General features: G+C 47.5%; 1 protein-coding gene across 1 annotated transcript in view; it reads left to right on the top strand.

Moving 5' to 3' along the window:
* The window catches only part of LOC124006392 (protein jagged-1b-like), a 55,587-nt gene that overhangs the window by 35,409 nt on the left and 2,337 nt on the right, over positions 1-17,841 (top strand). The window contains exons 3-9 of the mRNA XM_046316384.1: positions 7,157-7,214; positions 10,277-10,531; positions 11,437-11,497; positions 11,585-11,715; positions 12,548-12,667; positions 12,913-13,026; positions 16,267-16,380. Coding sequence (XP_046172340.1) covers positions 7,157-7,214; positions 10,277-10,531; positions 11,437-11,497; positions 11,585-11,715; positions 12,548-12,667; positions 12,913-13,026; positions 16,267-16,380 — 853 coding nt within the window. The remainder of the gene's footprint in view (positions 1-7,156; positions 7,215-10,276; positions 10,532-11,436; positions 11,498-11,584; positions 11,716-12,547; positions 12,668-12,912; positions 13,027-16,266; positions 16,381-17,841) is intronic.

The following is a 17,841-nucleotide window of genomic DNA, read 5'->3' on the forward strand; positions in this document are numbered from 1 at the left end:
GTACGGTAGAGCTCAGTAAGAGTGCAGTTCAGTACAGTAGAGTTCAGTACAGTGGAGTTCAGTAGAGTAGAGTACAGTTCAGTACGGTAGAGTAGAGTACTGTATGGTAGAGTACAGTACAGTAGAGATCAGTAGAGTAGAGTTCAGTGGAGTACAGTAGAGTTCAGTGGAGTACAATACAGTTCAGTACAGTAGAGTACAGTACAGTACAGTAAGTCGCTCTGGATAAGAGCGTCTGCTAAATGACTTAAATGTAAATGTAATGTAATGTACAGTACGGTAGAGCTCAGTAGAGTGCAGTTCAGTACAGTACAGTGGAGTTCAGTAGAGTAGAGTACAGTTCAGTACAGTAGAGTAGAGTACTGTATGGTAGAGTACAGTACAGTAGAGTTCAGTAGAGTAGAGTTCAGTGGAGTACAGTAGAGTTCAGTGGAGTACAGTACAGTAGAGTTCAGTGGAGTACAGTACAGCAGAGTACAGTACTGTAGAGTAGAGTACAGTACTGTAGAGTAGAGTACGGTAGAGTAGAGTACAGTTCAGTACAGTAGAGTTCAGTAGAGTAGAGTTAAGTGGAGTACTGTAGAGTTCAGTGGAGTACAGTACAGCAGAGTACAGTACATTAGAGTTCAGTACAGTAGAGTTCAGTGGAGTACAGTACAGCAGAGTACAGTACATTAGAGTTCAGTACAGTAGAGTTCAGTAGAGTAGAGTTAAGTGGAGTACAGTAGAGTTCAGTGGAGTACAGTACAGTAGAGTTCAGTGGAGTACAGTACAGCAGAGTACAGTACATTAGAGTTCAGTACAGCAGAGTTCAGTGGAGTACAGTACAGTAGAGTTCAGTGGAGTACAGTACAGCAGAGTACAGTACATTAGAGTTCAGTACAGCAGAGTTCAGTGGAGTACAGTACAGTAGAGTTCAGTGGAGTACAGTACAGTAGAGTTCAGTGGAGTACAGTACAGCAGAGTACAGTACATTAGAGTTCAGTACAGCAGAGTTCAGTGGAGTACAGTGTGGTAGAGTGCGGTAGAGTACAGTACGGTATGGTAGAGTAGAGTAGGGCATGGCAGAGTAGAGTACGCTACGGTAGAGTACAGTAGAGTATAGAAGAGTAGAGTAGAGTTCAGTACAGTAGAGTTCAGTAGATAATATCTTAAAGATATTTGTGTTTTGGTAAGGCAATGTTTCTTAAACTTACAGAAAGCAGAGAAATGTCTCCAAAACAAAATATAAGTGTTAATATTAGTTGGCAGGGGTCTTAAACATTATTCTGTTTTTATGTATTTCTAATTCCTTTTAATACTTTTTATGTTAGATGTTGTCTTCGAACCCTTTTCCATCTGTTTGCCCAGAAATCAAAGCCTTCGCTTATTCCAAATAGTTTGGATTGGAAAATGATTTCTTCATTTCTCCAAAATATAGACTCTTAGTTTTAATTTGACACCGAATGCTCCTATGAATTTCACATGTTGGTGCTCATTGATCCTTTTACATGAAAATGACCAGTAGCAATAAAATAACAATTCATGTAATAGCAGGGCTAAAATATTGCACAACAAAGAAATGAGTGTACAGATGTCATGATGAGTAACCATGGTTACTCTGGTCCCCTGGGTGTGATCCCAGCCGTAGCAACAGATTTGGTCACAGGTACACCCTTCCTGAGTGTGTGTGTCACCTGGCTGTGTGTGTGACCTGGGCTCTGCGTGCATGTGTGTGTTTGTGGGTCACATGGGCCTCCCTTAGGTCGTAGCCTGCTGCTGGCATGGGAGCAGGTACAGGGTGGGGGAGAATGGCGGAGGGGTGGTGGAGGGGTGGGGCAGCGGTTGGAGAACAGAGGGAGAGAGAGAGAGATAAGGATGGGAAAGGTGTCCTTAGCTAGTAGCCAGGGAGCAGGCCAACACTGAGGTAATGGTGTGTGTGTGTGTGTGTTGGGCGCTGCATCATTTCCTACCCAGAAGTTCTCTGACAGGATGTCCAAACCAATGATGACTTTTGCCCATATTCACCCCTCCCTAGTCCCCTCTCACATAGAAATAGAATAGGTAGAACGGTCGCTGTTCTTCAAATCCTAATTTGTCGCCAGTCTATAAGGATTTTTTCAGTGTGTGTGTGTGTGTGTGTGTGTGTGTGTGTGTGTGTGTGTGTGTGTGTGTGTGTGTGTGTGTGTGTGTGTGTGTGTGTGTGTGTGTGTGTGTGTGTGTGTGTGTGTGTGTGTGTGTGTGAATGGGGGTGGATTGTAAACACCACAGGTAAAATAGGCGGACTGAGGAAAACCCCCTCGCCTCCCCAACTCTTCTTTACCGCTCCTCTGTGCTGTCATCCATTGTTCTAGCACTTTTCTTCTCCGCACCTTCTTCATCTAACATCTCCCCTCGACCTTCAACTCCTCACTTTCCACTTTCCTCTATTCCTCTACCATGCCAGAGTTCCATCCTCCCGTTCTCTCCCTCCTATATCCTGTTCTCCTGAATGCCTGGCCGGTCTAAGACCCACCAACCTATTTATTCAATGCCCCACCCTCACCTCGGGTCTCACACGCGCACACTCTCCACGTCTACACTCTAAGTGCACCTTCCCCTCCCTTCGTCCTCCCCTCCACACTCCTGAATGTTCCCTCCCCCCCGACCTCTAATTAACTACCCTCTACACATTTCTATACCCGCTCCCTCTCCCCTCCACACTCCTGATTGTTCCCCCCGCGACCTCTAATTAACTACCCTCTACACATTTCTATACCCGCTCCCTCTCCCCTCCACACTCCTGATTGTTCCCCCCCGGACCTCTAATTAACTACCCTCTACACATTTCTATAACTGCTCCCTCTCTCCCCTCCACACTCCTGATTGTTCCCCCCCCGAACCTCTAATTAACTACCCTCTACACATTTCTATACCCACTCCCTCTCCCTCCACACTCCTGATTGTTCACCCCCCGGACCTCTAATTAACTACCCTCTACACATTTCTATACCCGCTCCCTGTCCCCTCCACACTCCTGAATGTTCCCCCCGGACCTCTAATTAACTACCCTCTACACATTTCTATACCCGCTCCCTCTCCCCTCCATCCTGCCGTCATTCATACACATGTCATGTAATCTCTGCACACTACCTTTTAACTTATATTCCGCCCTCTTTTCTTCCATCTAAACTCACCTTTCGTCTTCCGCCTCTCCATCCCTCCATCCCTCGCTCCACTCATCCCCTCAGCGGTGGGCCCTTAGAGCAGAGGCGTGACTGCACATCCATCCAGCCCTTTAGGAGGACACCCGGCCCACAATGCACGGCGGGGTGATTTGCATGGCAGCCACTGGTGTGTTTTGGAGGGGGGACATGGGTCTGAATTATTCATTGCTGATCTGCACCAAAAGACAGGTTGAGCGGGAAAAAAATGTAAGAATCTTTGTAAATCCTAAATCGTAAGATATCTGCTGTTTGTCCCTGTCTTCTGTACAGGCCCTTTTGTAGCCGGATGTAGTAGTCTATACAGTACTACAGTCTATCTCTCTCTCTCTCTCTCTCTCTCTCTCTCTCTCTCTCTCTCTCTCTCTCTCTCTCTCTCTCTCTCTCTCTCTCTTTCTCTCTCTCTCTCTCTCTCTCTCTCTCTCTCTCTCTCTCTATGTCTGTGTGCTGAATTCCTAAGGGTTCCCCCCACTCTGTCGTATCATGCAGGCATACTGTACCTGGGCCCGTATCCACAAACGTCTCAGAGTAGGAGTGCTGATCTAGGATCTGCTGATCTAGGATCTGCTGATCTAGGATCCGTAGATGTGGGTAGCACGGCTTCCTTGAGGTAGCCTAGCTTGGCAAATCACATCAGTGCTGCTTTATAGGGCTGGCACAATTACCGTATAACCGTGTAAACAATGGTTATGGATGAAGATCGTCATGAAAATAAAATAACCGTCATAACCGTATTGAAAAAAAAATAATAATAATAAATATAAAAAATTATACACACTGCTCAAAAATTAAGGGAACACTAAAATAACACATCCTAGATCTGAATGAATGAAATATTCTTATTAAATACTTTTTTCTTTACATAGTTACAGAAGAGTTTGTGGTCGTACAAGAAGGGCCCGCACACCGTTGAAGCTCCCAATTCACCGCTTTATTGACAGCGTTTCCATCCCAAACGGATCTTCGTCCGGTCAAACACACCGAGTGCTCACATCCCAAAATATACGCATTTCACCTCACATGACCATTGCGGGCATGACGCCTGGTGGGTGCAAAAAAAACAATTTGTGTATCTCTAATAATAATTTAATAACAACAGACACCCTCCCCCCAAATGCTAACCTCTCGTGTTATTGTAATGGTGAGAGGTTTGCATGTCTTATGGGTATGATATTTGTGTGTCTGCAGCTTTCTCCCTCATCATTATACACTATTCATTCAGGCTTAGCCGTAGTCATGGTAACATCCACATTACTGCAACCAAAACAAACAGCAAATGCATTCAACAAATGTGTTTAGTCACAAGCTTGATGTAGTCATTGCGTGCTAGGAATATGGGACCAAATACTTTTTACTACTTTAATACACATACAGTGCATCAGGAAAGTATTCAGACCCCTTGACTTTTTCCACATTTTGTTACATTACAGCCTTATTCTAAAATTGTATATTTTTTTCTCATCAATCTACACACAATACCCATAATGACAAAGAAAAAACAGTTATTTTAGACATTTACATGTATTTTAGACATGTAATATCACAATTACATAAATATTCAGACCCTTTACTCAGTACTTTGTTGAAGCACCTTTTGCAGAGATTATTTTCAGTCTCCAGAGATGTTCGATCGGGTTCAAGTCTGGGCTCTGGCTGGGTAACTCAAGGATATTCAAAGGCTTGTCCCGAAGCCACTCTTGCGTTGTCTTGGCTGTGTACTTAGGGTCGTTGTCCTGTTGGAAGGTGAACCTTTGCCCCAGTCTGAGGTTCTGAGTGTTCTGGAGCAGGTTTTCATCAAGGATCTCTCTGTACTTTGCTCCGTTGATCTTTCCCTCGATCCTGTCTAGTCTCCAAGTCCCTGCCGCTGAAAAACATCCCCACAGCATGATGCTGCCACCACCATCCTTCACCGGTTCCAGGTTTCCCCCAGACATGATGCTTGGCTTTCAGGCCAGAGAAACTTGTTTCTCATAGCCTGAGTGTCCTTCAGGTGACTTTTGGCAAACACCAAGCAGGCTGTTGTGTACATTTTACTGAGGAGTGGCTTCCGTCTGGCCACTCTACCATAAAGGCCTGATTGATAGAGTGCTGCAGAGATGGTTGTCCTTCTGGATGGTTCTCCATTTCCACTGAGGAGCTCTGTCAGAGTGACCATCGGGTTCTTAGTCACCTCCCTGACCAAGGCCCTTCTCCCCCGATTGCTCAGTTTGGCCTGGTGGCAAGCTCTAGGGAGAGTCTTGTTTGTTCCAAACTTCTTACATTTAAGAATGATGGAGGCCACTGTGGTCTTGGGGACCTTCAATGCTGCAGACATTTTTTGGTACCCTTCCCAAGATCTGTGCCTCGACACAATCCTGTCTCAGAGCTTTACGGACAATTCCTTGCACCTCATGGCTTGGTTTTTGCTCTGAGATGCACTGTCAACTGTGGGACCTTATATAGACAGGTGTGTGCCTTTCCAAATCATGTCCGATCAATTGAATTTCCCACAGTTGGATTCCAATCAAGTTGTAGAAACATTTGAATGAAACCTGTTTTCGGTTTGTCATTATGGGGTATTGTGTGTAGATTGATGGGGGAAATGTTTATTTAATCAATTTTAGAATAAGGCTGTAACGCAAGATTTTTTGTATTTTTTAAAGTCAAGGGGTCTGAATTACATTCCGAATGAACTGTATAAGTGAATTTGTCCCAAAGCTTTTGGTGCCCTAAAATGGGGGGACTATGTACAAAAAGTGCTGTAATTTATAAACAGTTAATCCGATATGGATGAAAATACCCTCAAATTAAAGTAGTCTGCGCTTTAACCTCATTGTCACTGTTTGATTTAAAATATAAACTTTTTGAGTATAGAGCCAAAAGATGAAAAAATGCTTCCCTTTCCCAATAATTATTGATACATGTACAGTACCAGTCAAACATTTGGACACATCTACTTTTTCCAGGGTTTTTCTTAATTTGTACTATTTTCTACATTGTAGAATAATAGTGAATACCTCAAAACTATGAAATAACACATATGGAATCATGTAATAACCAAAAAAGTGTTATACTTTGGCATGTGAGCACTCAGCTTGTTTCGTGAGGTTGTGTCCGTTTCAGCGCTAACATGGACTCTTAACAATGTGAGGAATCTTTGTTTCTCCTTGCTGAAATGTAGAATGTTCATTCAAATCATGTTACCTGATGTGGCTCATGTCTTTCTTTGGAATGTCAGTTGAGTTGAATCAACAAATCACAGCACACGTTGATGGGTACACTTCCTGCTTTTTACTTCCTGCTTTGCTCCTATGGCCAAAGACGGTGGATAAATTAAGACTCTATTTACCATTTTTTTTTTTAAAGAATGTTCAGTTCCGGTGTCCTTAAGGTTCTGGCTCTCCAGTGCAATAGCAGCTTTGTGTGGCCTACTTTGTTCATTGACTGTAATATAACCAGAAAAAATGGTCTGTCCATCTCTGCAATCGGTACACTCGCAATGGTAGCCAGTCCACCCATTATGCCATCATTGACTAGAATGAAAACGCCTGTTCTATTCATTCTATTTATCTGGAGTGGAGGATAGGAGAACATGTTTGTCAGGATTTATTTAATTGGAATATTATTTAATTAAAATAAAAAATGCTATTCAAACTGTTATTGCGGTGACCACGGTCATTTGGCTGGCCAATTACCATCATCCAAAATTCCGTGACCAATCACAGCCCATCTGCCTCATGGATTTTATGGACGTTTCTGGAGTGAGTCAAAAAATGACATTGTTCTTCTCACACTGTGAGGTTGCAAGGTTGTGTTTGTTTCATTTCATCAGTAGGACTACTGTGAGCTGCTACGTGTTCTTGGCTAACTCTTTTGGGTGTTTCACGCCAGATTGTGGCTCAGCACTTTGTGACAAATCCATTTGGATCTGAACTACGTACGTAGATTAAACTGAATTGATTGAACCTTGTTCTCTCTCTCTTTGTCCTCCACAGAAATCGTTCTCCTTGGTGTTAGAGGCTCTGGACCATGACAACAAAACATCCGAATCAGGTAAGGCTGGAGAGAGAATTTCCTGTGTGTGTGTGTGTGTGTGTGTGTGTGTGTGTGTGTGTGTGTGTGTGTGTGTGTGTGCGTGCGTGTGCGCGAGACCGAAACAGTGAAAGAGACAGACAGACTAAATTGACTTCTTTCTTCGCACACAGCCAGACTCTCATACTTTCCCACACACGTTAAAAGCTAAATAAGCAGTGATACAGACAGGGAGGGGGACATAGAGTGCATGTGGCCCCTCCCCCTTCCTGTTTGTGACCCAGGGCTATGGTTCCCCCCTGTCCTCACTGGGTCCCCTTACTGTCTTGAAAAGGAGGCACATCCAATATTTCTGTCTGTTTTGAATGTGTATCAGTTTGCACTTGCCGTGTAGAAAATGTGTTTGCCTTTGTGGTTGTGCGTACAGGGTGGGTGTATGTATGTCTCCACGGACCTTATGAGCCCCAAGCCTGTCTGTGTGTGTGTGCGTCTGCATGTGCTTCTAATTGTGCCTGTACGTGTGCTGGTGCGGGTGTGTGTGTTTCAGTGTAAGGGTCTCCCAGTCAGACCCTTTAATTTCACACTCCGCTTATTGTTTCTGCTCATAATCAGAGATAGGGAATGTGAGCAGCATTCTCTAAAAACAGACAGATATAGACCACACACACACACACACACACACACACACACACACACACACACACACACACACACACACACACACACACACACACACACACACACACACACACACACACACACACACACACACACACACACACACACACACACACACACACACACACACACACACACACACATAAACCAAAATCAACACTTCAATAATCATTACATACACACTAAGACACACAAACACAAAGATGCGACTATCCTTCCTCATTCCTTTCGTTCCCCAGCCTTTCCCGTTCATCCTGTCTCCCTTGTTCCTCTGCCCCCTCCTGCCCAGTAAAAGGCTGCAGACAGACTCAGCCAAAAGATGAGTGGAGAGATAATGAGAGACTGGGACCCAAACCCCAGACCTCCTCCTCTTCCTCCTTCTCCCTCTCTTTTTCCTCTTCCCTCCATCTCTCTCTCCCTCTGCCCTCCACAGCTCTAGCCGTAAGACTTGTTTGCGCCATCCCTCGTTCTTCCTGAGCTCCTGAAATATTCTCTCTTTTTACCACATTGGGTTTAAAGCCTCTCTCCTGGCTCCCAGCTTAGCTTAATAAATAAAAAACAGACATCCTAGAGCAGTCAAGGCCAACTTACAGGCCCACAGCTCTAATCAGGATGGATTACAACACTGTAATGTATCTGTCGAACACAGACCTACAGAGTCCTTGGACAGAAGCGGAGAACATAGTGACAACGCTGTAAAACATTAATGACCTTCATCGACTCTCCGGAATCTTTTTTTTATGTGAACAATACATTTTCGTTGGATCACACGAAAGGCAATACAATCAATAAAAAACAACTACCCCCCCCCCTTTTTTGAACAACCAACCGCACCCCACTTCCTCTCTCTCCCTCTCTCTTTCTCTCACTTCCTCTCTGTCCCTCTCTTTCTCTCTCTTTCTCTCTCTGTCTCTTTCTCTTCCTTTGTCTTTCTCCCCCTACCTAACTTCTTTTAATGTGTGTTTGGAGACAGGTTCAAAAGGTGTTTTGTGTGTTGATCTATTGATTGGGATTGGTCTATCCCCCCCCACACACAGACACACACACAGACACAGACACACACACAGACACCGTCAAGGGCAAACGCTTCAGATCCAATACAGAGCAGTGGGACACAATCACAAGGGATTAGATACTAGACATGATCCTTGTCTGTGTGGGTTCTCGCCCATTGAGACCTCTCTCTCCGCCTGTCCCTGTCTTAACTGTGCCCAACTCGCCACAGCGGAACAGTCATACTGTACACTTGCTCACAACACTGCCTCTCTGACTCTGTCTCTCTGGTAGAGCACTTTACTGTGGGCGTTGAAATGAGCTGTTGGACTCATCGGAGGCGTCAAAGTAAGGAACGAACATATGCTGTTGTAGCTGCAAGTTCAAAATACGCATGCACACACACACGGCCGCACGTGTGGAGAATGGGGTGGGGGGGGGGGTATAGCTGGGATAACACCCTTAGTGTCCGTTGTGTTCCCTGTCCCCTTCCAACCCCCCAGACAATATGTGCCCCTGTTTTCATTCTTTTGTTTCAAACCCAGATGATCTCATCCCTCCATCAGGACTTTTGCTATGTGTGTTATTAGCTCTCCCTCGCTCGCTCTCTCTCTCTCCCTCCCTGTCTCCCTCCCTCTCTAATGCTCTCTCTCTCTCTCCCACTCACTTACAGGCCCCCTCTTTCTCTCTGTTTCTATCTCTTGCTCCATCTCCCCGTCTCTTAAATACACATTCACACAGTACACTGTTTCGCCACTCACATTCTCTCTCTCTCTCTCTCTCTCTCGCACACACACACACACGCACACACGCACGCACGCACACACACACACACACACACACACACACACACACACACACACACACACACACACACACACACACACACACACACACACACACACACACACACACACACACACACACACACACACACACACACACACACACACACACACACACACACACACACACACACACACACAGTGCTTTGTGTGGGTTAATACCCTGTCAGGGGGGATTATAACTGAGGTGGAGATGACAGCCTCTCTGGGAAATCCCCCCGGGGTCAGCAGCTCTCTCACCATGTCACCACCCAAACGCTGTGCCCTTCCTACCCATCTGGGCCCCCTCTACCCTCTGTGCCCTCTGCTCCCTCACCCTGTCTCTTGTCTGCCACCTCTGCCCTCACCCTGTCCTCTTCTCCTTACCAGTAGCTCTCACAACATGTCGCCACCATACAGGGTGGAGCGAGACTCTGTCCCTTCTCGTTCTCTCTCTTTCAGGGCAGCCACACCGACCCTGTGCCCTTTAGCTGCTCTCTTTACCTACACGCTGTCTCTTCTCTACTGTCTTTCTCTCAGGGCAAATCTAACTCTCTCTGTCTCTCTCTGTCTCTCTCTCTCCTCTAGGTCAGGCTGGTCTGATCGAGCGTGTCCTCCTGTCCTCCATGTTGAATCCCGGCGAGCAGTGGCAGACGTACCGTCACCACGGACGCTCGCTCAGCCTGGAGTACCGCCTGCGGTACCGCTGTGACCTCAACTACTACGGCCCCTTCTGCAACAAGTTCTGCCGGCCCCGGGACGACTTCTTCGGACACTTTGACTGTGACGTCAGCGGCATCAAGGTCTGCAAGGAGGGCTGGACCGGACCGGAGTGTCGAGAAGGTGAGCGAGGGCTACCTGGTGCTGGGCAAAGGTTTGTTTTGTGTCTGATATTGTGTTGGACTTCCGGTAGTGAAGAGGACCTTCAGCAGCTCCTAGAGGACAGTGGAAGTTGATAGAAAACGCTTCTTTATTGAGGAAACCAACGCGTTTCAGGCTTTGCCTGCATTAGGGACTTGGTGTTATAGACTACAGACATATTAGGGCCAGCACAAATGATTGGATGGAATCCAAGTGATGGCTCCTCCTTGCCTGTGACTCGTGGCTCTTTGTGTCTCAATTCCTATTCTTAGTATGTTATGCCAAGGTAATAACCAAGGTTATAACCATCAAGCCTGGAAAATCCCCTTAAAACCTCAAATGTCCTGACAGTTTTTTCAAAGTCACTTTATGATTCCGGCTCGTGAGTCATCATTAAGGCGACCACACACTCTGACCTCTGACCTGAAGCGGCAGGGTTGCTGAGGTGAGACTAAATCAAGGAAATGATGGCGGAAACCCTGGAGGATATGAGCCTGGAGTAATGACATCCTGTGGCCCTTCCCTCCCGCTACCACCCTCCTCTGGCTCATCTCACTTCCTCCTCAGCAGGGCGCTGATTTCGACCGGAGAGATACAGGAAGGGAGACATCCATTTGTTGAGAGCCGTCAGTGGAGTTTGTCCCCAGAGAGGCGTTGAGGGTGGCGAGCACTGAACGTTACCATAAATGGAACTACCCCACCTGACGTCAGTGATGCTGTGTGCTGTTGCGGTTCTGTGTGCTGTGTTTCTTTGATGACAGTGTTGTTTTGTACTCTTGGTCGGCACCTAGGGACTGCAGCGTCTATATAGGTCCCCAGTGTCAGTGGACTGCCTCTGACCTGACAGACGGTGACGTAATGTTGTGTGTGTGTGTGTTGTGTTACAGCGGTGTGCAGACAGGGGTGTCATCAGATCCATGGCTCCTGCTCTGTGCCTGGAGAATGCAAGTGAGTCTGCCGTCGAAAATAAAATTTGTTCTCAAAGGCTTCCATGTATCTTACCATGTAGCCTCCCCCCGCCTCTGTGTTTTGCAGGTGTCACTACGGCTATGAGGGTGCTCTGTGTCACCGGTGTATGACGTTCCCAGGCTGCGTCTACGGGAGCTGCGTTGAACCCTGGCAGTGTGTGTGTGACGTCAACTGGGGAGGCCTGCTGTGTGACAAAGGTGATTTTTGTGTGTGTTTGCGTCCACGCAGTACCGGCGTTGGAATAAAGAAGAGGAAGCCATCGATCAGAAGAAGGTCATGCTTTGAGAGTGCTTGTGCATCAGTCTGTTTTCGACCGCGTGTGAGTGAATGGGTGACATTACCGCAACATTGTCCAAACAATTCCCCAATGTTGCCCTCCTGTGCCCCAGTGTGGGAACCTCCGGGAGCCACATGAGGGGCCAGCAGCTGAGCATTGTGAGGGGAAAGGCGATAGCCTTGGGTAAAGTGAATGTGAGCTGGGCTGGGTTGGGTCCTGCTTAGCTATTTGGGGTACTGAGCCTCTCCCTGTCCCTCCATTCAGGTCGTCTGTGAAGAGGCTCAGTCACAAAGAGAGCCGAACACTGCAGAGAGAGAGTTCTTTAGAAAGTTGGGCTTAATACTGCCTTCTTCCACACACAGGGCCCACACCCGGGCCCCAGGCAGGCAGCCGCTCTCCTGTACCACACTGACATGGATTCACTCACTCTGGGGGGGTTGTGGTTTATATAAAACTTTATCAGTTTAATGTTATGTATCTAATGAGGATGCCTCAGTGTCAACTGCCGCGGAACGCTTTGTTGTGTGTGTGTGTTTGCGCTAACGTGGCTGTGCCGCTCTGCGCTTCTGAGACCAGACGGCTCAAGGACAAGGGAAAAGAGGAAGGGTTGGAGATGATTCCTTTTTTTTTGTTCTCCCTCTTCCTCACCCCGTTCCCTCTCCGTCACTTTTTCAACTGCCCTCCACTCTACCTATCCTCACTCTTTTTTGCTGCCCCCCCCACCGTCTCCCCCATCTCCCTTTACCTCTCAGATCTGAACTACTGCGGTACACACCGGCCCTGTAAGAATGGGGGCACCTGTTCCAACACAGAGCCTAACGAGTACCAGTGTGAGTGCCAAGAGGGCTTCCGCGGGCGCAACTGTGATATCGGTGAGTTCTTTGCTGCTGCAGTACTTCTGCAGAGAATCTTGAGAATAATATCAGCGTGAAGGAACTTCGAGCACGTGGGCACTTAGTGACCAGATTCATGACCGAATTTGCCTGGTTCTGAGTTTGACTTCTCTCTCTCTCTCTCTCTCTCTCTCTCTCTCTCTCTCTCTCTCTCTCTCTCTCTCTCTCTCTCTCTCTCTCTCTCTCTATCTCCTTCCCCCTTCCCCCTCTCTCCCGTTCCTCAGTGGAGCATGCGTGTCTCTCGTCCCCCTGTGCGAACGGGGCCACCTGTGCGGAGGAACCGTCGGGTTTCAGCTGTGTCTGTGCGGACAGCTGGACCGGACACACCTGCGCCGACGGTAATTAGCGCCAATCAGCACGGCTGAGATTACCCGCGATTGGAGCCGAGCCAGTGCCAAGATTCTAATCAGTGTCCAGGATGAGACTGATTTGCACAGAACATAAGCGACACAGTAATCAGATACAGATAGAAGCCATTACACCACTGGTACAAACACATTAACGACGTGGAGTCAACCACGCCCCCAGTTGTTATGTGTGTCAGAGAAATAGGCACGGTCGGCACAGTCACATGCACCCGTTACCCATTCCGTGTGTCCCTGGCCGTGTCGCTTCAAAACAGGTAGAGCTTGCTAAGCTGGTCAGGTTAACATGGGGTGTGTTTGGGGTATATGAGGGCCCGAGGGGGATGTATTTTGATCTTTGCCGATTAGCCAATTAGCTAACAGGCTTAAGCATTTAAGTTAAGATGAGTGCTTGGTCTTTAGTTAGAATACCAATCACCACTGACTACCTTCCCCCTTCTTCCCACAAGTTAACAGGGGCCCACACAGCTTGGAGAATGTTCCACTTCACCATTACGGGGGGGGGGGGGCATTGAGGTCACAAGTGTTTGGGTGGATTACAGGGTCAGTGTGGTCCGGCCTCTGATTCTGAGGCCACAATCAAAAGATCTAGTGATCTCACGTGTGTGTGTGTGCGCGTGTGTCTGTGTGTTTGTTAGTTAGTTTGTTTGTTTGTGTGTTGCGTATGTGTGTGTGCGCGTGTGTCTGTGTGTTTGTTAGTTAGTTTGTTTGTTTGTGTGTTGCGTATGTGTGTGTGCGCGTGTGTCTGTGTGTTTGTTAGTTAGTTTGTTTGTTTGTGTGTTGCGTATGTGTGTGTGCGCGTGTGCACGACGCAGACACAGCGTAAGATAATATATAATAATGATAATAATCAAATAGTTGTCATTTAGCAGACGCTTTTGTCCTAAGTGGTTTAGTCATGCATTCATAAATGTTACATCTGGATATCTAAGCGCTATCTGTAGAAACATGCAGGGTTCCACTTTGTCTCTTTGTACCCCCATGTTTGTTTATTGTGTAGGTCAGCAGACAGTCAGACAGGTACAGCAGATACACTCACGGGAAATAATGACTGTGCCGCAGGTGCTCTCCCTTCCTCAGTGAGGACAGAGGGGAACCATAGCCCCAGGTCACAAACTCACTCTCCCTTCCTCAGTGAGGACAGAGGGGAACCATAGCCCCAGGTCACAAACTCACTCTCCCTCCCTCCCTCCCTGTCTCTATCACTGCTTATTTTCTTTTAACGTGTGTGGGAAAGTATGAGAGTCTGGCTGTGTGCGAAGAAAGAAGGCAATTTAGTCTGTCTGTCTCTTTCTCTGTCTCTGTCTCTGTCTCTCTCTCTCTCTCTCTCTCTCTCTCTCTCTCTCTCTCTCTCTCTCTGTCTCTCTCTCTCTCTCTTTCAATGGACACCGTGTTTACAAGAACATTCTCCCCCTCCCTCCCTCCCTCCCTCCCTCCCTCCCTCCCTCCCTCCCTCCCTCTCTCTCTCTCTCTCTCTCTCTCTCTCTCTCTCTCTCTCTCTCTCTCTCTCTCTCTCTCTCTCTCTCTCTCTCTCTTTCAATGGACACCGTGTTTACAAGAACATTCTCCCTCTCTACCTCCCTGTCTCTCTCTCTCTCTCTCTCTCTCTCTCTCTCTCTCTCTCTCTCTCTCTCTCTCTCTCTCTCTCTCTCTCTCTCTCTCTCTCTGTCTCTTTCAATGGACACCATGTTTACAAGAACATTCTCCCTCTCTACCTCCCTGTCTCCCTCTCTCTCTTTCGTTATTTATTCCTCTCTCTCTCTCGCTCGCCCTCTCTCAAGCAATTTCTCCCTCTCTCTCTCCCTCTCACCAGAAATTCTCAAGGCAATTACATTGTAGTAATGATGCCAATTAGAATGCTATTATTCATTGAGCGTTTGTTGACAACATGGCAAACAGCTGAACTATCTATCTACTGTTTGTCACTGGGTGGGAGCACGAAGTCACACACACACACACCCTGGGGGACAGACTCTCGGTTCGGGTACTAGGGCATGGATGTCGGAACCACAACACAGCTCAGTTTTTCGACGTGATTTATATACTGGACATTAATTAGAGGGTACTTTGCTTGCTATTGACTCGCCCCCTGGGCTGCGGTGGCTTTGAATGGGTTATTGTGCAGGGTTGGGGTAAGGGTCAGGATCATGGAAACTGGTATGACTATGGGGTTAGGTAAATGGGAAAGGGCTATGAGAGAGGTGCTGACTGATGAGAAATGTACGCCACAGTGGCTCTGCATGGAGAGTGAGAGAGAGAAAAAACCAGTGACCGCATTACTAAACAAATATGCCATGTTAGCCTATGGGTTCACCCTACCTACCTCCTTCCCAGCCTGTCATTTCTACCCGTTCCCTCTCTCTCTCTTTCCGTCATCCTCCATATATTCCTCCTTTTTTTCTCAGTTTTTAATTACTCTCCAAAGAAGTGGAACGAGGCGTGGCTGCTCCCTCCTCTCCCCTATCACCCTTTCCCTCTCTCTCTCTCTCTCTCTCTCTCTCTCTCTCTCTCTCTCTCTCTCTCTCTCTCTCTCTCTCTCTCTCTCTCTCTCTCTCTCTCTCTCTCTCTCTCTCTCTCTCTCTCTCTCTCTAGCTCCCTATCTCTCGCTCCCCTATCCCCCTTTCCCTCTCTCTCTCTCTCTCTCTCTCTCTGTCTCTCTCTCTGTCTCTAGCTCCCTATCTCTCGCTCCCCTATCCCCCTATCCCCGGATGGGAAAGCGAGCTTAGGAGACCCGGTGAGGTGTGAACATTGCGCCGGAACCAGAGCAAGAGAACAGGGGGATGAAAACCCGGCCGCGAGCATCCACATACCAGCGCGACGGTTAGGAACACACGCATGCATCGCTGATGCACATACAACTGCGCACACATTTGCATTTTAACATTTATATCCGGGTCATTTTTCGCGAATACTCTAATCTAGAACGACTCATTACGCGGGCGAATAAGAAAGCTGAGAAACCCCCCCCCCCACATAAAGCGAGCAATACTAGGACAAACAAGGAACAAGGGTAGATAAGAATCACGGTGAACACACCAATTGGTCGGTCGATTAATTGGTCGGTTGTTAGGTGGATTCATATTTTTCCATCTCTCCTCAGGGATGTTGAGGTGTGAGTTACTGGTTATTTTATTGTTTGCCGTATAATCAACATATGTTCTTGATTGATCGGTTCATTCATTGAGTTCTCTCTCTCTCTCTCTCTCCTCTTAGCGGAGCGGCAGTGTGACTCAAACCCGTGTGGGCGCGGGGCGACGTGCCAGGAGTCTCCAGAGGGGTTCCGGTGCCTCTGCCCCCCCGGCTGGACTGGCAGAACCTGCCAACTAGGTCAGTGAGATGGACACGCTATGGAACACTAGTCGTCCGCAAGAGCGACCCTCTTCGGCGTCGATACGTAGTATGTCCACACAAAGCACTTCAAGCTTGAGAATCCAGGCAACCAGATCTAACTCGGTATGCGTACAATGTTACACTGTGTCTATTAGACCCCAGTACTCTCGTATTGAGAAGAAATTCCCCAAAGCCCTGATGCATATTAGTTCTAATGACAGATGATTCTCCAGTAGGGGGTCGGCACGCACACACACACGCACACGCACGCACACACACACACACACACACACACACACACACACACACACACACACACACACACACACACACACACACACACACACACACACACACACACACACACACACACACACACACACACACACACACACACACACACACACACACACACACACACACACACACACACACACACAGACAGGCTTGGGGCTCATAAGGCCCGTGGAGACATATTTCAGGATGACAGTCTCCTTATATCCCTCTGTGTTGAGGTGATATTTCACACTGACACCTGATAATCCCCTACAGTTCCACTTCAGTGCGCGCGGTACATTGCTCACATTCACTTGTTTGCACTCAACACACACACACCACAGCTCAGGCTTTAGCTCCGACCCACAGGACAGGTTCCCCAAAATCCTGACCCTCAATCTAGGTAAAACAGACTCAGTACACACACAGAGAATATACTTGTCATAGTTCTGTCTCTGAGTTCCTTCCCAGTCTTCACTGGCTGAATCAGTGGCAATCCCCTGCCTTCAGGCTGTTCCTACAAAGGTCCACGCTCCCTGTCTCTGCTCTTTCTCATCCCTGGTGGTAAAATCCTTATGGGGCTGACAGCAGCAGGGTTTCTATTACCTGACTGCTTCCTGTCTCCTGATTTGATGGTGTCACATCCTCATTCCGCCTTGCTATCAGAGACCTCTCTCAGCTCCAACACTCTGGAGTCTGGCAGAGGGGACAGAGACACGAGTACTTCTATAGCCACACTGGAGGTGGTTCAGCTCCCTGGGGTCTCGTGTAGGAGTTGAGACGCCCATACACAGACATACGTAGAGACACACATGTAGAGACACACACACACACACACACACACACACACACACACACACACACACACACACACACACACACACACACACACACACACACACACACACACACACACACACACACACACACACACACACACACACACACACACACACACACACACACACACACACACACACACGCAGAGACATACATGTAGAGACACGCACGTAGAAACACGCATATGTGGAGACAAACACACACACACAGATACACACACACGCAGAGACATATATGTAGAGACACACACACGCAGAGACATACATGTAGAGACAAACACACACACACAGATACACACACACGCAGAGACATATATGTAGAGACACACACACGCAGAGACAT

The sequence above is a fragment of the Oncorhynchus gorbuscha genome, linkage group LG19 (assembly GCF_021184085.1).
Source record: "Oncorhynchus gorbuscha isolate QuinsamMale2020 ecotype Even-year linkage group LG19, OgorEven_v1.0, whole genome shotgun sequence".
In the NCBI taxonomy this organism is placed as follows: domain Eukaryota; kingdom Metazoa; phylum Chordata; class Actinopteri; order Salmoniformes; family Salmonidae; genus Oncorhynchus; species Oncorhynchus gorbuscha.